This window comes from Puma concolor, chromosome A1 (assembly GCF_028749965.1).
Source record: "Puma concolor isolate L17-30 chromosome A1, mPumCon1.1.hap2, whole genome shotgun sequence".
In the NCBI taxonomy this organism is placed as follows: Eukaryota; Metazoa; Chordata; class Mammalia; order Carnivora; family Felidae; genus Puma; species Puma concolor.
In genome coordinates, this window is record NC_141667.1 from 190,390,583 (window position 1) to 190,412,656 (window position 22,074).

The 22,074-nt window shown below is 35.9% G+C and overlaps 1 protein-coding gene across 15 annotated transcripts in view; it reads left to right on the top strand.

Moving 5' to 3' along the window:
• The window catches only part of MYCBP2 (MYC binding protein 2), a 293,673-nt gene that overhangs the window by 7,507 nt on the left and 264,092 nt on the right, over window positions 1-22,074 (top strand). For all 15 annotated transcript variants that reach the window (XM_086709934.1, XM_086709939.1, XM_086709855.1 and 12 more), the window contains exon 2: window positions 21,645-21,720. In XM_086709934.1, the coding sequence (XP_086566060.1) occupies window positions 21,645-21,720 (76 nt within the window). The remainder of the gene's footprint in view (window positions 1-21,644; window positions 21,721-22,074) is intronic.

Here is a 22,074-nt window from a genome sequence, read left to right on the forward strand (position 1 = left end):
TTTAAAAAAATCAAGAGTAGTCAGAATACTCTTTTTAATTAAAAAACATTAAATATTCAGCTTTTTGGAGAGGAGTCAGGTTAATCAGGGTTTAATTTATGTATAATAAATTTTACCCTTTTCAGGTGTTCATTTGAGGGGGTCCCTCGGTAGCTCATTCGGTTAAGCCTCTGACTTTGGCTCAGGTCATGATCTCACGGTTTGTGAGTTCAAGCCCCGCTTTGGGCTCTGTGCTGATAGCTCAGAGCCTGGAGCCTGTTTCGGATTCTAGGTCTCCCTCTCTCTCTGCCCCTCCCTTGCTTGCGTTCTCTCTGTCTCTCAAAAATAAACATAAAAAAAAAAATAAAGTGTTTATTTGAAGAGTCTTAGGACCATCACCACAGTCAAGTATAGAACATTTCCATCATTCTAAAAAGTTTCTTCAGGAAATTCCCTCCTACCACTAGCCCCTGGCTACCATGGATCAGTTTTGTGTCACTAATATTTTATCTTTTCTAGAAGGTCTTATAAATCTAGCTCCTTAAGGGCAGGACCTCAGATACTGTTAGTCTCCGTGTCTTCTATCCCTGTATTTCCTATAAATGGCAGTTAGGATTTAAGCTTCATTAAGTTTTGGTTACACATTTTTTAGCAAGAATATTTGGCTTATAGGACTGAGTATTACATATTGCATCCTATCCAGATGTTTTCAGGTTGTGTCACTGTTTAATAATGCTCAGTCTAATTACTTTGGCAAGATGGTACCCAGTAGATCTCTCCTCTGTAAATGTATCCTTTTTTCATGTGCAATAAGCAGGTAATCATAGGTCATAACTTCGGTACACTCACTATGAATATCTTTCACTAATGGTTTTAGCATTCTTTGATAATCCTTATCTGAGTCAATTATTTCATTAGGGGTTTCAAAATGATGATTTTTATACTTCTGTTAATTCTTTCTGTATTTTTGAGCTGGTGCTCTTCTGCGAAAAAGAGTTTATCTCATCAACTGATGATGAACTGTGGTTCCTCCTGAGAAGGCAGGGTAAATGCTAATTCTCTCCTCTCATTAGCTAAAATAGTGTAATAGCCCAGTAGTGGTGTGGTGGGTGCTTGGTTCACCACCCAGATCCCTTTGTTCATGTACAAGTGCTCCTAGCTGTTGGGAATACTGGCAGCTAAAACTGCCGGCCAAGTCCTTTTCCAAGCTTTCCCTGAGCCAAGAGAACTGCTTCCCTCAAAGTCATGCCTCTTCTGTAAGGTCAGCCTCTACCCAGTACATGTACTCTTTAGGGATATAAATCTCTGGCCCTCTTACCCTAAGGCAGAACAACCTTGAAGATCTATCCCAACACCAGAGGTCCACATGGGATTGGCTGAGGTCTTCCTGTGACTGCATTACAATTCAGCTCATTCCTCTGTTCCATCTTACTTCCTTCACTCTCCTACAGTTGTTGGTTCAGAGGATATTCCCCAGTAAACTCCTGGTGTGCATATCTCGATTTCAGAGTCTGTTTCCTGGGGGAGCCTTACCTAAGACAGTTGTGGTGCCAGGAGTGATCTGAGGAAGTAGACTTTAAAATGGGGTTTTAGAGCTAGACCCACTGTGGGTTGTAGATGGAGTGCCAATACTAATAACCTTTGGCATACAGTGTGGCTGTGCAATTGTTAAACTTTCAGTAGTGGTGAATTGGAATGGAATTCCTGTAGAAGGAATGCACTGGTGGGTACAAATATTTTAAGCTTTTTAGAAGTTCAGGGAAGTTATTACTTACAAGGACAGTATAATCAGATGGTTGTTGATGATTGATGTTGATAGATTGGAGAAAAGCAAAGGCAGAAGGTAATTGGGGGCAAAATGAGAAAGTTAAGTTATTTCTTTAGCATCATGTAAAGAAACTCATCTTCTACAACAGAAAGAAAAAAAAAAGCTAAAGGTTAGGCCCAAGACTTAATTCAAGGGTAGCAGAACTCCAGTGTGGGTTGAATTCTCAACAAGTCTTCTATGCCAGTGTCTGCTTTAGTTGGAAATGAATAGGACCCTAACTCTTCAGATGGGACATCTGAGTTGATACACTTGAAAACCTTGAAACCCCAATTCTGTCAAGCTCTTTGGGCCTGCAAAAGTGGGCTTCTTCTAGCCTAGAGGGTAGTTTCCTGGACTATGCTGCCCTTACTATTCTCATCTCTTCTCTCCTCTACTGGCTATCATCAAATCAATAACTAGAGTTAGGTCATAAGAGAGCCTAGTGGGAGGTGCTGGGCCCACTAAGGTAAGAAAGGAAGTGCACATGCATGGGTATACACATGTGTGTGCTAAGTGATTCCCAAACTGCACTGAGGCACCCTGAAACACCACAGCAGACACATAGGAATACCATGAGATATTTCAGAATTTCAAAGGAAACATGTTAGCATCTGTCACAAATAACTAGCTTGAGGTTGTTCACAGTTTTTGTTCTTTTTTTTTTTTTTTAAGTTTATTTGTGTTGAGAGAGATGGGGAAAGACAGAGAGAGGGAGAGGCAGAATCCCAAGGAGACTCCACACTATCAGCTCAGTGTTCGGGGCTTGAACTCATGAACTGTGAGATCATGACCTGAGCTGAGATCAAGACTCAGATGCTCAACTCACTGAGCCAGCCAGGCACCCCAAAGTTGTTCGCAGTTTTGACATTAGGTCATGCTACATTCTTTTTGGTGATGCCATATCTTTTTGAAGTTAGGTTTTTGGTAGTTGCTGTGATACAAATCAACCACTGCACACAAATTAGTGTGAAACAGAAAAGGAGGGTGGCATGTTCAATCTGATTCCAAGTTTGAGAAGTTGTGCAGTGTTTAGCATTGTATATGTCCTGTTCTTTTTTTTAAAATTTTTTCCTAATGTTTATTTTTGAGAGAGAGGGGGGCGGGGGAGAGACAGAGTGCTAGTCGGGGGGGGGGGTTGGAGAGAGAGAGGGAGACATAGAATCTGAAGCAGGCTCCAGGCTCTGAGCTGTCAGCACAGAGCCCGACGTGGGGCTCGAACTCATGAGCTGTGAGATCATGACCTGAGCCAGAGTAGGAGGCTTAACCTACTGAGCCACCCAGGCACCCCGTACATGTCCTATTCTTAAGCAATTGTGGCTATTCAAGAACAAAATAAAAATATTTTTCTTTCAATTTATGTGTTTTTTTCCAAATGGTTAAGTTTATAGGACATAAATTCTTATTACTTATTTAGATCTAACTAGTTAATAAACACTACTGTTAGGTGTTTCTTTCGGCCTATAAGTGTTGTGGAAAAATTACTGATGATGGCTATGCAAAGACCCAATAATAGACTTCTACTTATCAATACTCATTCAGCAACTGAGTTGCTGAATGTCCTGCCTGAGTAGTGGAATCTAACCATCCTCCACAGAGACCATGATTCATTTTGACTGGACTTGACACATGTTTTAAGTATGAGTTTGCCTTTACAGCTTGCAGGGGCTCAACCATTGGCTACTGTTTGAGGGCTTACAGAGTGTTTGATCCATCAGCATAAGATCCCACATAACATTTCAGAGTAAACGACCCACTTTTTTTAGCAATCATGGGATCCATCTGTTCCATCATGCACCACATCAAGAAGTTTCTGACCAGATAGAGCAGCAAAACAATCTTTTGATGGCACAACTGATGATGATACCCTACAATTTGACATTATACCCTACAAGGTTCCTAGCTGGAACCACTACACATGGCAATAGGAGTGACTCCGCTTAGCATCACTCTCAGTGATCCACTGAGGAATTTATGCTTCCTCTCTGTAGCTGAGCAGTAGGGGTTTAAAAGGTCCTGGCTTTCAGAAGAGAAACATTTCCAACAGAAGAAACTACAGAGTCCTGTTTCACTTTTAGGCATGGCTACCTCTGGGACTTGACACTCCATTTCTAGGGAAAGGAGTCGCCCAGGGCTAATGTATCGGATCATTGGGAGAAGGTAGAGCTGCTGTTACATGAGGGAGCGTGGGGGTTTGGCACACAGGTGATCTGCTGGGTGTCTCTTGGTACTTTCTGGTCCAGTTATAATGGTAAATGGGCATGAGCAAGGCCTGGTGACTGCCTCACAAGATCAGCCACCTGGACCAGCAGAAATGCTAGCCAAAGATGAAGGGAATCTGAAATTACTAGCAGAAAACAGGCTATAACTATGTTTTGGCCTTGAAACCATCTGAAACACAGTGGTGGGGTCTTTAGTTTGTCCTACTTTAACTTCCTCTGAAAAGTTTCTCCAGGAAATAAGAACCAACCAGAATTCTGGAAGAGCTTTTCCCAGAATTTGTATGAAGCAAGTGAATCTTTGTAGTGTAATAGATGGACTGTAGTGAATGCTGTGAATTAATTTTAATAGTTGTTTTGTAGATTCTCTGGAATGTTCTAAAATCAATCATCATTCTTTCTGATTTCCGGAAATCAGAAATGTTCCTCCAACTTTTATTCCAGTGACAAGAATCTCCATAACAATGCCGAATAGAAGTGGTGAAAGTTCCATCTTTCCTTGTTCCTTAATCTGAAGAGGAAATAATTACAAATTAGTCTTTCAGTCTTTCAGTATTATGATGTAAACTGTGGGTGTTTTGATGGTCTTTCCAATTTGAGGAAGTTCTTTAATATTCCTACTTTGCTGATAGTTTTTATCATAAATGTGTTTTGAATTTTGGCAAATACCTGTTCTGCATTTGTTGAAATTATTATATGTTAAGAGAAAGAAGGGAAAAATTAAATTAATTTTTGAATGTTAAGTCAACCTGGCATTCCTGGTATAAAACTTTCTCCCAATGTGATGTATTGTTGAATTTGGTAATATTTTGTTAAGAATTTTTGGGTTTAGATTTATGAAGGGTATTGTTCTGTTAATGTCTTTGTCAGGTTTTAGTATTATAGGTATTCTTGTCTCATAAAATGATTTGGGCAATAATCTGTATTTTTAAAGGAGTATTTTTAAAGTTTCCATGAAATTGGTCTCATTTCTTTTTGAATATATGATAGAATTCATCAGAGATACCATCTGAATTATCTTTTGGGATGCTTTTAACAAATTTAGTTTCTTTCTTTAATAGATATAGGGATATTCAAATTTTTTATTTCTTATGTCAATTTTGGTAACTTGTGGTTTTAGAAAAATTTGTCCATTTCATCTAAATTGTTGAACATTTTGGCAGAAAGTTACTCATAACATTGTTCTAGTATTCTTTTCTATGTGGCATTTGTGGTGATAATCCCTTTTTCATTCTTCATGTTTGAGTTTTCTTTTCTGTTTGATCAGATTAGCCAGAAGTTTCTCACTTTTGTTTATAAGTTCAAAGAAACAACTTTTGGTTTTATTAATTTTCTCTATTATTGATTTACTTTCTACTTTATTGACTTTTCTGTTATCAGTATAACTTCTACTTTGAGTTTACTTTACTGTTTTTTTCTAGTTTTTTAAGGTGGAATCTTAGGTCATTGATTTTAGACTTCTAACATAAGTATTTAAAACTATGAATTTTCATCTAAGCACTGCTTTAGTTGAATCCCACAGTTTTGATATTCTGAATATTCTTTGTCATTTAGTTTAAAATATTTTCTAATTTTTTTTGAATTTTATCTTTGATCCATACATTATTTAGAATTGTTTTATTTAATCTTAAGATATTTTGTGTTTTCTTATATATATTGTTAATTGCATTCTGCATATTTTGTATGATTTCGATCTTTTAAAATTTATTGAGATAAGCCTTATCTCCTAGGATATGATCTACCATGGTGATTATACTATGTATACTTGAAAAGAATGTATGTTCTGCCATTTTTGCACATAGAGTTCTGTATTAATTAGTTCAAGTTGGTTGGTGGTGTTATTTGGATCTTTTATGTCTATACTCAGTTTTGTCTAGTTCTATCAGTTTCTGAGTGGCAGGTATTGAAAATATCTACTCTAATGGTAGATTTGTATTTGTCCTTTTAATTTTCTCAGCTTTTGCTTCATGTACTTTGGGGCTCTGCTTTAGGTACATTTATGTGAATAATTATTAAAATTTCTTCATAGAGGCACCTGGGTGGCTCAGTTGGCTTAAGCGTCTGATTTTGGCTCAGGTCATGATCTTCAGGTTTGTGAGTTCAAGCTCCACGTTTGGCTAGCTGCTGTCAGCCCAGAGCCTGCTTCAGATCCTCTTTCCCTCTCTCTCTGCCCTTCTCCAGCTTGTGCTCTCTCAAAAATAAATTAAAAACATAAAAAAAAAACCCACTTCTTGATAATTATTATTTTATTTCATTATGATACATCTTTCTTTATCCTTAGTAATACTCTTTGTCTTGAACTTATTTAATATGATATTAAAATAGTTTCTCCAGCCTTTTTATGCTTACTGTTTGGATGGTAAGTTTTTTCCCATGTATGTACTTTTGAATTATCTGTATTTTTATATTTAAAATTTCTCTCCTTTAGGCAGCATATGCTGGGTTTTGCTTTTTTTTTTTTTTTTTCTTTTTTCAACTTGCTCTGTCAATCTTTGGCTGTTATTTGGAGAGTTTAGATCATTAATATTTAACATAATTAGTGATATGGTTGGCTATCATTATATTGTCTTATGTTTTCTTCTTTGTTTTTCATTCCTCTTTTTTCTGCTTTCTTTTGGATTATTCTTTGGTATCAATTTTAATATATCTATTGGGCTTTTTGGGTTTATCTTTTTGTATTTTAATTACATTATATATACCTAACCTTTCACAGCCTACTTAGAGCTACTGTTGTACTGCTTCACTTAAAATAGGGAAACCTTGCAGCCATACAGATCGTTTTCCCCCCTACTTCGTTACTCCCCCCCCCCCCTTTATGTTATACTTGGCATATATGTTTATGGCTGCATGCTTTGAAAAACTCACCACTCACCATACAGTATACTATTTTTTGCTGACAATAGGCATAATATTTTAAAGAACTTAAAGGGAAAAAGTAGTATTTTGTGTTTAGCTGTATATTTACTAATCCTGTTCTTCCTTCTTTCCTGAAGGTGCCACATTTCCTTCCAGCCTGAAGTACTTTAGTATTTCTTGTACAGCAGTCTGCTGGGGATAAACTTGTCTTTGTTTTTCTTCATCTGAGAATGTCTTTATTTTGCTTTCATTCCTAAAGGATATTTTAGGTGGATGTAGGATTCTGCGTACACTCTTGTTTTCTTTCAATATTTTAATGATGTTGTTCCACTGTCTTTTTACCATTATGATTTCTGATGGGAAACTTTCGGTAATTTGAATCTTATTCCCTTCTGTGTAGTATGTCATGTTTCTCTGCTTTCAGGAATTTTTTTGGGTTTTGGTTTTGATTTTCAGCAGATTGATTGGATGTGTCTAGTCATTATTTTCTTTGAGTTTAGCCTCTTTGAAGAACACTCAGCTTCTTGAATCTGTAAATTTGTCTTTCACCAAATTTGGGATGCCATTGTTTCTTAAAATATTCTGCCCGAATGTCTTCCAAGATTCCGATGACAATCAGCAGTAACATTTGATATTGTCCTACAAGTCTGTTCGTTTTTCCTTTAGTGAGCCGCCTGTTAATTTTTTTTTTATTTTATGCATTGTATTTTCCAGTTTAAAATTTGACATTTGGTTAATTTTTAAAATAGCTTCTCTATGTCTTCTGAGGGATTTTTTGTTCAAGTGTGTGTGCCTTGACTTGATGGAGCTTATTTACAGTAGTTGCTTAAAAGTATCATTGGATAATTAGAACATCTGGATCACCTCAGGGTTAGCACCTGTTAATTGTTTTTTCCCTTGAAATTAATCACATTTTTCTTGGTTTTTTACATTGTGAGAATTTTGGATTATATCTTGGACATTGTGAATGTTATGTTTTATAAACTTGGGGGCTTCTTATAATTTAGGAAAACTTACATTTTTGTTGTTTCTTTTAGCAGACTGTCAACCCATTTAGGTTGAGACAGCAAATTTGGTCTTGCCTTCTGTGGGTGGTGCTTCAAATCTCAGTTCAGTTCTGAGTCTATAATAGAAGGCTGACCTGTACCTGTATGGCTCCAGAGTGAGCCCAAGACTTGTATTATAGACAGAATTAGAGGATTCCTTTCTTTCATTTTTCTCTTTTTTGGGATTTCCTCCCCATTCTCCAGTACTCAGGAGCTCCTTTCCTTAATTCCTCTGGCCAGAAAGAAAAGAGGAGAGGAGGAAGAGGAAGAGGAAAGAGAAAGGAGGAAAAAAGAACTGAACTGGAAGCTCACTCTCCTGGGGGTTGCTTTTCTAAGTTTAACTCCACTCTATAATATGCTTTTGTTTGCTTTTCAGAGTTGTCAAGTAATTTTTTCTTTTTTCTTTCTTTTCTTTTTTCTTTTTGAATTTTGTCCACAGTTTTTAGTTGTAAACAGTGAGATGATAGCCTGTATTTGGGTTTATGCCACCATACTGGAACCAGCATTCTTTTCTCTGACTGCTTTTAAGATTTTTCTCTGTATCTTTGATTTTTAGTAATCTGACTATGCTTTGCCTAAATAAGGTTTTTATGTGTGTGTGTTTAACTTGTGCTTGATATTCATTTGAATTTCTGAGATCTGTGTGATAATTTTTATTTAATTTGGCACATTTTGGCCTTTACTTCTTCAAATATTATTTCATACTCAATCTATCTTATTTCCTTCTGGGAGTCCAGTTGTTCACATATGAGGCTGTTTGATATTGTCTCATAGGTGAAGGGTCAGCAAACTTAATTCTGTAAAGTGCCAGATACCACAAAGTATTTTGGCTTTGGGGCAGTACTGTCTCTGTTGTAACTATTCAACTCTTGTTACAGTTTGAAAGCAGCCATAGGCTCCATAAATAATGTAAACAGATGAGCATGGCTGTGTACCAGTCTAACTGTATTTACAAAAATAGGTGGCAGACTAGATTTGGATTATAGACTATGATTTCCTACGTAGACTGTTATAGTTGCTGCAGCTACATTGTGAATTCGGGGATAAAATCAAACAAGTGCAAAACACAAATATTAGCAAGAACTAAAGTGTGGGGAACTGTGTGAATGAGAATAAGGGCATAGAAGAGACTAGAAACATGTTGGGGCCAGATTATTATGTCCAAATATTGCTTTATTTGAGAACAGTAGTGATAGAGTTAAACTTTGAATTTGCAAAAATATCTGTGGTAGCATTATAGAGGATGAAAGGTGCAGATCCCCAACTCAAGACTACCTTTAAAGAAACATTTCTAGTGGTTCTGACAAGTGATAATGAATCTTGAGAAAAGGCAATGGGAATAGAGGAAATGGTGGATTTGAGAACGTTTTGGTGTTAGGATGAAGAAAGAATGATAGGTGTAACATGTGACTAGATTTCAGGTATAGAAATAACAATGCCTTTTCTCTAGATAAGAAGAGAGAAGAGCTAGTTTCTCAAGAGTCTATTCTTGGTACCCTTTTCTCTAAGTTTCTTCCTTGATTATTTCAGTCAGTCCTGTGATTTCAATTTTTGCCTAATTGTTTTTACTTCCTGGTGTGTGGTTTATAGCTAAAAGCTTTTCCTTGATCTGTATTTTGAAAAGTCTGTTGCTGGGAGTCTCTTAATCCTGTCTTATACATTATGTTCAATATATTCTAAGACTCCTCATGAACATACCATCACTTATAAACTGCCTCTTTTTCTGTATATTAGCTAAATTTTAGCTAGATAGATGGCTGAGACATCATCTTAAAGTTCACATTAAGAGATCATAATGACCTAACACCCATTCACCCCCACCTCCTTTTCCCAGAAGGCAGGGAGAAGTCACATTTTAGTGGGAAAGTAAATTGAGGTTAGGTGGAGAAAGGAGTATTTAGAAATCAGTATTTAAAGGGAAGGAAGGAAGATGGTAGCTTGAGGAAGGAAACACAGAGTTATCTTTTGAATTTTTTTTTTTTAACGTTTATTTATTTTTGAGACAGAGAGAGACAGAGCATGAACAGGGGAGGGGCAGAGAGAGAGGGAGACACCAGAATCTGAAACAGGCTCCAGGCTCTGAGCTGTCAGCACAAAGCCCGACGCGGGGCTCGAACTCACAGACCGTGAGATCATGACCTGAGCCGAAGTCGGACGCTTAACTGACCAAGCCACCCAGGCGCCCCCAGAGTTATCTTTTGGATAAGAGACACTGTAGTAGATGTTATTAGTGCCCAAGCCATACCTCTTTGGCACTCATCTCTGTGCTACTTATGTGTATGACTTTCTGCCTGAGAGCTTTCATACTGGCCATAGAGACATTCTTGGCTTATGGGAAGGGCAAGCCAGAAATGTCAGTTAATGCCTTCAGAAAGGCGTTAAACCAATGATTGGATGAGTAGTTTGTGGAAAAATACCTTATTTTTCTCATTGTTCAGTTTGGGTAACTGGGCCATGTTCAACACCATCTACCAGAGTTCTCCAGGAGAATCATGCTCTACTTACCCTTCAGAATAAATGGCTAATGCACTCTTTACTTACTGCCTTCTTTACCTTATCTTACTTCTGATCCCCCCCCCACCAGTGGTTTTCCTGGGTCACCCCTCAAAACAATTACTTTTATTTTTATTTTATTTTTTTTCAATATATGAAATTTATTGTCAAATTGGTTTCCATACAACACCCAGTGCTCATCCCAAAAGGTGCCCTCCTCAATACCCATCACCCACCCTCCCTCCCTCCCACCCCCCATCAACCCTCAGTTTGTTCTCAGTTTTTAACAGTCTCTTATGCTTTGGCTCTCTCCCACTCTAACCTCTTTTTTTTTTTCCTTCCCCTCAAAACAATTACTTTTAAATGAATCCTTGAATCAAGTCTGCTTCTGGGGAAACACAAACCAACGTAGTCACTTTAGCACAGTAATAATAAGAAATAAAATTTGTTTAGTACTTATTTTTTTAAACATTTATTTTGAGAGAGAGAGAGAGAGAGAGAGAGAGAGAGAGAGAGAACAAGTGCTAGAGTATGCGGGGGAGGGGCAGAGAGAGAGAGGGATAGAGAGAATCCCAAGCAGGCTCCTGCTTAGTGCAGAACCCAACTTGGAGCTCAATCTCAGGAACCGTGAGATCATGACCTGAGCCAAAATCAAGAGTCTTATGCTTAACCAACTGAGCCACCCAGGCATCCCTGTTTAGTGCTTATTAAATACCAGGCATAATTCTAAGTGCTTTATAATCCAATGAGAGAGGTACTGTTTTCACCCTATTTTGCAGATCAGACAACTGAGGCAGAGAGGTTAAGTAACTTTCCCAAGATCACGGCTAATAAATGACACAGCCTGCTTTTGAACCTAGGCCATTTGTCTCTAAATTCTGTACTCTTAACCTGGTAGACTGAATAATGAACAAAATAGAATAATGAACAAAAAAGAGAATGGGGATAATTTATGGAGTAAGGGCCTTGTAGAGAACATTTCCTGCTGAGTGAAAGGAAAGTAAAAGGAGTACTTTCATAATGATGTCCCCATGTAAGAAGTAAAGAAGAGGGTTAGATGATCTAATCTGAATAAATGGTTAAGGAGTGGAGTTTTGAAGTGGCAAGAAAAGTTGTCAATTTTTATGGTAGATTACCTTCCTTATGAGAGAACATAACTGGCTCTAGACCAGCATTGTGATGATCTTCAGAAACTATCAGTAGTTATGTTTAGGGTTGTTACGGATTATGGCAAACAAGGTTTGTAAAATACCAATATAGAAATAAATATAGAATATAAACAAATAACTCTCATAAGACATACTATACGTACTAAAGATTTAAAGGACAGGAAAAGGAGCTAATAAAGAAGATTGAGAATCATCATCAAAAGTTGAAGGAGCCCTAAAATAGGGGTTGAAACCAAAGGGTAGAAGGAAGGTATTTAAAGTAGACTGTTTGACAATACTCATAAATGGAAGAATGTGAAGGATAAAGACTGAAGTTAGGGAGTTCAGTAGGCAACAAGGAAGTTTGTGGAAGTCTCCTATGCTTGTAGGAGCTTGAAAGTAAGGGATTGAAAAAATTCATGACAGTTTTTTCCTAAGAAATTTAGTGATGAAGAGAAATAGAGAATCAAATAACTTTTATTATTATTTTTTTTTTTTTTCCATTTGGAGGAGGCTTCTAGGGTTAGAAGTCATAGGTAAAAGAGATTAAAGAGTGAACAAAGAATGGATGTAAGTAGTTGAGTGAAATTCCAAGGATGGTCAATGAGATGGAGTCCAGTGTATGAGAAGTGTACTTGGATGGAACAAGGGCTTTCTCTTTTGGGATGGTGGGAGTTGAAGGAGGAGGTTGCCTGAAGGGCACATTTTCAACCTTTTTATCTTTCTGTGCTGAATTCTAGATACTTTTTTCCCAGTCTCTTCAAATTCTTTATTCACCTGTGTCTGATATGCTGCAAACCTACCTAGTGAGTCTTTAATTTCAGTTATTTTTCATTTTCATACAAGTTTGATTAGATTCTCTTTTATATGTGCTATATTCCCCATACGCTGCAGATATTTTAGGCTTTTATTTCTTTGAGTTTGGTAAACATAGTTGTATCTGAAAATTTCACCTGCACTCTGTTCTGGGTCTTTCTGTTGTCTGTTTCTGCTAGTTTTCATTATGCCTTGTGTCTTTGTGGGCCTGCTTATTTGACTGCTGTCATTACCCTTGTGGTAGCTCTCTGAGACCTGGGGTGAATAGATTGTCTTTAGAAACTTTTACAGTTGCTTCATGGCTTGAGTTTTTCTCACCCACTTAGGTTGTGTGTACTTACGGCGTAAATCTGAATGAGGCATGGTCTAAAAGTCCTAACTTTTCAGAGACTTCTTTCCTCTCACCCTCTTTTTCTTATATTCCTCTGCCTACTGCCAAGGTGCTTTTATTTATAGTTTTTATCCCCCATCCCCAACCCCTCCCCATATGAAGACTTGTAAATAGATCAGGAGACTGAAGCTATATATAGGAAATCTGTTTGCATCTCTCCCCTAGATCAGTTTGAACTGCTAAAATCTCTTTTCTTATTACTAATTATCAGCCTAGGTTAAGTAAATAAAAGTTTTCTACTTAGTAATCAGACTACTGTTCTCCCTAATTTATTTAGTGATGCTTTAACACAATAATGAGAGTATCATTACATTAATTACACAGGAGAAATAAGTCTGGCTTATATAGAAAAGCTTCAGTTTACATAATATAGTGCTTTAAAATTTGTTGATTTTTAAAAAATTAGTGTTGTATCTAGTGACCTGGGTAATTCACTTATTATTTGTAGATTACTTTGTACTTTCTATAAACACAGTTAGGTTATCTACAAGTAAAAATGCTTTACTGTTTTCTTTTTAGCCATTATGACTTTTATTTCTTTTCCTTGACTGACTTACAGATGAAGTAGTTATCAGATTTAGTAATTAACAGATTACTTTTTTTCTTCCTTACTGAGGAGGCATTTCATCACAAACAGTTGAGTTTTATAAAATACTTTTTCTGTTTCTGTTGAAATGGTCATATTTTTTCCTTATTTTGTTATTACGTTGAATTACATTGATTAGATCTTACATTTTATCTATCCTTTTTATATGTTGCTGAACATTAGAATTATTTTTAGATCAGTGACTTTTATCTCACATTTTTAACTGAAATGTAATTTGTGTATCATAAAACACACCATGTAAAAATATACAAATCAGTGGTTTTAGTATATTAAGAAAGTTGTACAACCAGAATAGTTTTCCTCATCCCGAAAAAGAAATCCCATACCCATTAATAGTCACTCCCCTTATCTTTTCCATCAGCCCCCGGTAACCACTAATCAGTTTCCTGTTTCTATGGATTTGTCTAATCTGGACATTTCATATAAATAGAATCATACAATTTGTGACCATTGGTGGCCTTTGTTTCTTTCACTTAGCATAGTGTTTTCAAGGTTCATCCATAATGTAGCATGTGTCTACTCGTTTCTTTTTTATGACTGAATAATATTCCATTATATGGATGTACCACATGTTGTTTATCGATTGTCAATTGATGAACATTTGGGTTGTTTCCACTTTTTGGCTATGTAGTATTTTTTGCTTCTACATTCATTGGAGATATTGGCTTAAAGTTTTCTTATTTTGAAATATTCTTTTCAGATTTTGGTATCAGAATTATGCTAGTCTCATAAAATGAGTTGGGAAAAGTTTCTTTTTATATTCTAGGAAGAGTTAGTTTAAGATTGAAGTTGTTTGAAAGAATGTACCAGTGAATTAAGTGTTTAAAGGAATTCACTGGTGAAGCCACTGAGTCTACAGTTTTCTTTGTGGGAAGATATTGGTTAGGGATTCAGTGTCATTAACAGAGGACTATTCAGATGTTGTATTGTTTTTCCTTGTTTAGTATTGAGAAGTTATATTTTGCAATGGAATTTGCCCTCATATTTAAATTGTGAAATTTATGGGCAGCATCCATAGTGATGTCCTCTTTCTTATTTCTCATATGGGTAATTGTGATTTTATTTTTTTCCTGACTAGTTTTGCTGGAGCAGTCTTGTATTAAATTTTCGGAGAACTAGTTTTGGTTCCTTGATTTTCTCTATTGAATGTCTGCTTTCTATTTTAGTAATATCTGTTCTTTCTTTTGTTTTCCTTTCTTTACATTCTTTATGTGCTTTTGTTTTTCTAGTTTCTAAAGTTGTATGCCTAGCTCATTTACTTTCAAATTTTCTTTTTTCATTATATGCATTTATATCTTTGTAAAAAGCTGTACATTTTCCCTGAGCACTACTTTAGCTGCATTTCACAAGTTTTGATATGTCATATGTCATTTTTATTTAATTGAAAATATTTTCTGATTTCCATTTTAGCTTTCCATTATAGCTCTTTGACTCATAGGTTATTTAAAACCTGTTTTTGTTTTTGTTTTTTAAAGATTTTAAAACATTTGGGAATATCTTAGTTTTCTTTCTTTTGGTTTCTAACTGTTCTGTGATCACAATCATAGTCTTTAGAAATTTGTTGAGACTTGGTTTGTGGTTCAGCATACTGTTGCCTATTTTGGTAAATATTCTGCTTACATTAGAAAAGAATGTGCATTCTTGGGGCGCCTGGGTGGGTCAGTTGGTTAAGTATCCGGCTCTTGATTTCTGCTCAGGTCATGATCTCCTGGTTTGTGAGTTCCAGCCCTGCATCTGGCTGCATGCTGATAGTTCAAAGCCTGCTGTGATTCTCTCTCCCCTTCTCTCTTTCTGCGCCTCCCCTGCTGGTGCTCTCTCTCTTTCAAAATAAATAAATAAACTAAAAAAAAAAAAAAAAAGAATGTACATTCTGCAGTTGTTAGGTGTGGTTTTCTGTGTATGTTAATTAGGTTGATTAATCATGTTTTAATTCTTTCTATATCCATGCTGTTTTGTCCTCCACTTCTTTTGTCAATTAGAGACAGGTATGTCGAAATCTGCTCTTTTGATTGTGAATTCATCCTTGTCCTTTTACTTTGCTCAATTTTGCTTCATGTGTTGTGAAGTTACGTTGTTATGAGATGCATTCAAATTTGGGATTGCTAGGTTTTCCTATTGAATTGACGCAGTTAGCATTATGAAATGCTCAGTTCATCTCTTATAATACTTTTAGCCTTAAAAATTAATTTGTCAGGGCACTTGGATGGCTCAGTCAGTGAAGTATTCAACTTTGATTCAAGTCACGATCTCATGGTTTGTGGGTTTGAGCTGTGCGTCGGGCTCTGCACTGCCAGTGTGGTGCCCTCATTGGATGCTCTGTCTTCCTCTCTGCCACTCCCCTGCTTGCATACTGTCTCTCTCAGTTTAATAAATTTAATTAATTTGTCAAATACTAATATAACCATACCAACATTTTTTGCAAGGGCGGTCACTGTGTTCAGGATATTATCTTCTCCATTTCTTCTACTTTAAGTCTGTGTCCTTTTTAAAATTGTGACATAACAATTATTAAAGGAAGACCTTCCCTTGTATATCTTATAGTGTTCGTATGTTGACAATGAATTATGTCAGCTTTTGTGGTCCTAAAAATATCTCTATTTTTATCTTCATTTTTAAAGGATATTTTTGATAAGCACATAATTCTAGGTTGCTACCCACTCCCCTCTGTGTCTGCCAGCACTGTTCAACACAGAGAATGGAAGCTATCAATCTTATTGTTGTTCCTTTGAGTGCATCTTTTTTCTCTTGTTGCTTTTAAGATTTTCTCTTTATCCTTTGTTTTAGCAATTTGACTGTGCCCAGCATTTGGTTGCTTTAGTGTGGTTTTCTTTGCATTTTCCTGCTTGAGATTTCCTTGAGTTTCTTGAATCTCTGAGTTGATTTCTTTCCTCACTTTTGTAAAATTGTCATTAATTATTTCTTCACATATTGCTTTTGTCCATTCTTTTTTTCTCTGTCTTGGATTTCAATTACATGACTATGAGACTATTTGATTATGTTCCACATGTTTCATACTTTCTGTTTTATTCATCTCATTCTTTTCTCTGTGTTTGAGTTTGGATATTTTCCCTTGGCCTGTCTGTAAGTCCATGAATCCTGTTTTCCTCTAGTCTATTCTGCTCATAAAATCATTTGACAAGTTCTTAATTTCAAATATTTACTTTTCAGAAAATCCACTTGCCTTTTTTTTTGTAAGTTCTGTTGAAAATTACATCATTTCATTCAATTTTTCCATGTTTGCATCTATTTTAAATCCTTGCCTCTTAACTTCAGTTACCAATTATCTAGAGTCTGCCTGATTGTCTGGTTTTCTCTTGGGATGATCTGTCACATTATTTTGCTTCTTTATGTATCTCTTAATATGTATGCTATGTGCCTAACGTTATGTGTAAGAGAACAGTTGTTTTCTTTCAGAGAGGTTTGCTATTTGCTGTGTTGGTCAAATAGGAGGAGATGTTGACAATCTCAGTCCAGTCATGGATTAAGTAGACTCCTCCCTCCACTGGGATTCTGTCTTCTAGATATTGGGAGACTGTGGGAAATTGACTCTGTCCTGCTGGCCCAGCTTCCCTATCCTTAAGCATCCCATCACTAAGCTTTGTATCATTGGGGAAACTGGCTGAGTATTTGAAGCCTTTCTAGATTTCCAGTCTCATTCTAGTTAAAGCACCACTAATTCCTGGTTTTCTTCAGCAGAGTTCCTCTGTTTAAACTAAGTTCAATTTGACCTCACTTGTATCCAAACTTTGCTAATACCCCCATGGAAGAAAATGCCAATGGTCTGAGCTCACCCTTGAAGTGCTCTTTCATCTCTGGAGTTTTAGTTCATCTGCTCCTTAATTACTTCCACAGCATTCCTATGCTAGTCGAGTTTTTTTAAGGAAAAGCAATGCTCTAGTATCTTATTTTACGGAAGTGGAAGTCAGGAGTTTATCTTTGTGAAATGAAAAGGCAGATAATTTTAAGAATGCTTATTTATATTAGCATACTGACTATTTTGAATAGTTTTATTTGTGTTGCATACTAATAGTTATTTTTTTTTTTCTTTCTGATATGAGCCTGTTTATCAAAATACGCTCTAGTTCAGGGGTCGACCAATTGTGACACACAGACCAAATTGGTCCAGTGCCTGCTTTGTATGGCCTGTGAACTAAGAATGGTTTTGACATTTTTAAAAGCTTAAAAAAAATGTTTTGGGCACATAAACATTATATGAAATTCAAACTTCACTGTCCTGAAATAGTTTGGAATATAACCACACTTGTCTGTTTATGTGTTGTCTGTGTCTGCTTTCAGGCTATAATGGTTGAGTAGTTGCAACAGAGATCCTATAGTCTACAAAATGAAAAATATTTGTAATCTAGCCCTTTACAGAAACAAACAAAACAAAAAAACAACTTGCCTATTCCTGCCTCACACCAGGGATTTTTCCTTTCTTGTTACTAAGGGAAATTAAACAAAAGTTTGAAATCTTATCCCGGAAGTTTTTTGAATTTGGATTTATTAAAACTCTAGTCATCTCAGAAATCATCGCCTTCATCGTTTCATTTTACAGACGAAGATACAGATTCAGAGTGAGAGACGAGACATTTTTAAACTAAATTATGACTAATTTTTGTTTTGTTGGAAAACAGATTCTGTAATAAGCTGATATAAAAGCTAATGATCTGTATCATGGAACAACTTGCAAAATTCATTTGTTCTTATATTGCAGAAAAAAATTGGTTTTCCATAAACAGTGGTAGCTATTAAAAATTGCTTCTTTGGAATTTTTAAAGTAAATATTTTTAAAATAAATATTAAAGAATGTTAACAGCTTTTGCCTTCTATTAGCACCCATAATTCTTTAAAATCTCACTGGTGTGAGGTTCTTTCTGTGAAATGATTAAAAATTCTACAGGACCAATTTCAGACATTCTTCATTAAGTTCCTATTTGGTTTAAAATTTAAAACATCCTAAATCATCATAAATTCCAAGGTAAATTGTTAACTTGCGAGACTGGTTTCTAGAACTTTCCTTTTATCCATCCTCCGATGTCATGAAAAGTTTATTTTAAACTTGGTTTTCAACTAAGCTTTCCCATTAGTCATATATCGGGATGTTAACTTACTAGCAAATAGCATTTTTATTTCCTAATGTTGACTATAAATTTTCTTCATATACTTTTTAACTTATTACTTTCTCTTTTTGATAAACATCTAATTCTAAAACAAGCCAAATTAACAGAAAACACAGTGAAATCAATTTGTGAGAATATGGCAAAAGCTGTTTATATTCAGGAATTGGTGGGTTTAGATTCATTAACATTGTTATAGCTAATTAAATGCCAAACTAATTAAATGCATAGGAAGAAATATTTTTGGGAATACATATTAAAGCCATTTGAACTTTAAAGATGTTCATTAAACAAAAGAAAAATATTGGTGTATATTTGTGAAAATTTAAGTCTGTGATAACTAAGCTTCAGGAGAGTCATCTTAATTTAGCTTTATGTATTCTTCTCTGAAGATTGTTTTTGAGTGAACCTTGACTAAATTGTATAGAAGGGACTAACCTTTTAGCAGTTACATATACCTGTTGCTCAAGTAACTCATTTCGTTCTAGTATAAAGAGACGTTGGTTTTCTAAACCATAATGAGAATTACTCCTTACTTTTTCATTAACTTTTTCTTCATGTGATAATTCTTGAACATCCATTTTATGTCAGGGACTGATGTTGGTATTGAAAGTAAAGAGTTAAAATAAATATTCTTTAAACAAAAAGAAAGAAAGAAGTAGACATTCTTCATGCTCCCACAATGCGCATAGTTGAATAGACTGTAAGCAGGTATATGTGTTTATTTGTAGCACATGACACTATTGATCAGTCTTTCTCTTTACTTTTGTAGTATGCTATCCTGGGGAAATCTTACCTACACACATGGTTTTTCCATTACCTACTTGGCACCAAAATCTGTGTAAAATAATCTCATGGATAGCTCCTAAATGGACATGTCTGGCTCCATATCCTTTAAATGTATTGGCATATCTATGAATCTATCCTTGGTCCTCTGCTTATTTTACTCTGTAAGCTTAAGGTTTATAGCCATAGCTCTGAACTTCTTCCCTCTTTTCTCTCCTTCCTCTCTCTTTCCTCCTGCTTTTCTCTTTCTCTCAAAATAGTATTAAGTACTTTGTTCTAGGTGCTTTTTTGGACAAAGAGGCTAGAACACTGCATAAGAAAGACATGGCCTCTGTACTTTTGGAGCTTATAGCTTTATGAAGGAGTAGTGCATTAAACACATAACCTCATACATAATTACAGTGGGAGATTGCACAATGAAACACAAACGTAAAATGAAATGAGAGTGTATTTTAGGGAAACTAACCCACTCTGAGACATTCCTGAATAAACGACACTTCTATTGGAACCTCAGAGGTGACTGACTAGTGGTTAGCAGAAGATGTGGGAGAGAATGCTAGGAAGAGGGAGAACCTTTGTGAAAGCCCCCAAGGAGCTTATTAACAGGTCAGACAACTAGAAGGATATTTTTGTGCCTGGAGTATGATGAATAAGTTGGAGGCAGATGCAAAATGAAGAAGGAGAGGCTGGCAGAGGCCAGATCTTGGTAAAAGATCTCTTAAACTGTGCCAATGCTTTTGGACTTTATCCCAAGAGAATTGAGAAGATACTAGTAGGGTTTTAAGTGAGGTAATTACCTACTCAGATTTGTGTTTTTAAAAGTTGATTTTGGTTCCTGTATGAAGAATGAATTGAAGTGGGGCAAATGTGGATGTGCAGAAATGAATAACGAAGTAGACCGGGCAAGAAGTGGTGGTAACTTAGATTATTAGAATTGCAGCAGTTAAAAAAAAAAAAAAAAAAAAAAAAGCAGCAGTAGAGACGATGTAGACAGATTCAAGAACTGTTTATAAGGCATAGTTGACAAGATTTTATGATTATTTTGGTTTAGGGAGCTGAAGGAACTGGCAGAGATGAATTTTCATATGCTTGTTCATGTCTATCTTGTTGGCATTTTAGTATCTTTAACTCAGACATCTTTAAAGTTGAACCATTTTTTTCTTTTTGGAAACTAATTGTTCCCCTTGACTTCCCTATTTTTATGAGTGACATCCCTACCTCCAGGTGGCCTAGGCTTACAACTTTTGTTTTGGTCACAGCTTCCAGTAAGTTAGTTACCAAGTGTTAAGGACTTGACCTCCAGCATCTAGAGTCTCTTCCTTCCCCTCCTTCTCTTTCTCTACGCTTCTCTTCCCTTTCTCTGCCTCCCTCCTTTTCTCGTCCTCCTCTTCTTCTTCACTATTTTTTTATAGCAGTAGCATCCTCTTCATAGATTATTCACCTATGTTTTTCATTCAAGTCTTTGAGCTCCGTGAGGTCAAGAACTTTTTCTTTTTCGTCCTGTATTTTTAGTACTAACAGTGTGCACCGCAGCATGGCAGACATAAAAAAATATTAAATGAAAATAAAATAAATTGTTTTCCTTGACTCTTGTTTCTTCCACTATAATTCTTTGCCACATTTCCCCCCCCCCCCCCCCCCCCGTCTCTTTCTCAAAGTCATTCAGGGGCTTCCATCTGCTTAGAGAATAATTTTGTCTTAGGACTGTGAGGTGATGAAAAACTGACTGCAGAATGTGAGAAGAGTATGAGTTGGGGTTTTTTTCTATAGTAATTTAGTAAAAAGTGCCTCCTGTCCCTTTTTACACTGTAGACCTCACTACTACAAAGAACACATTTTTCTGGGAAGGGAACATATGTGATATTTTATTAGCATCCCCACTGTTGAATAAAATTTTTAAAACTTCATTTGATGCTGTTTTACATTTTTTAGTTTTATAAAAATATTTGCAGAGGGGCGCCTGGGTTGCTCATTTGGTTGAGTGTTTGACTTCAGCTTAGGTCATGATCTCAACAGCTGGTGAGTTTGAGCCCGCATCAGGCTCTGTGCTGACTGCTCAGAGCCTGGAGCCTGTCTGATTTTGTGTCTCCATCCCTCTGTGTGCCCCTCCCCTGCTCACAATCTGTCTGTCTCTCAAAAATAAACGTTAAAAAAATTTTTAAAAAATATTCGCAGAATTCAACTTTTAATCATTTAATGTGTGTTTCTTAGCTTTCCAGTATAATTATTTCAGTAGCTACATCTTATATGTACATCTAGAATATATTGTTTCATAAAAAGAAAGCTTATAGGAGAAATATTCAAATGTCTACTTTAGAAGTACCTGTTTTTCATAGCTTTGTACTAATACGAACTTTTGTAATTTGTTTTTTCCATTTTTAGGAATAAGAAAATTTTAAATAAGAAAAAGTTGAAAAGAAAACAGAAGAGCAAATCAAAAGTGAAGACAAGAAGCAAGGTAAAACTGCTGGCAATTTATAGGGAGTAAGGATTTTTTCATACAGTAATTTGAATTAAAATGCCAAGATTAAAAAAGTATAACTAGCAAACCATTTCTTTCTTTTTTTTTTAAAGTTTTTAAAAGCCCCTTATCACTTGGTTACACTGTTTAATTTCATGTTTGAACATTTCATGATCAGTAGCCTAGAAGTTAATATCTGGGTGTTGAAAATTATTTACAGTTTATTCACATTATCTTTGAACACTTCTCTGGGGGAACATATCCATTTCTCTTCTCTTTTTTACACTCTGACTGCATGTTCTAGAAACTGAGTAAAACTGGCTGTGAGTTGGGACGTGGATTTGGGTTCAT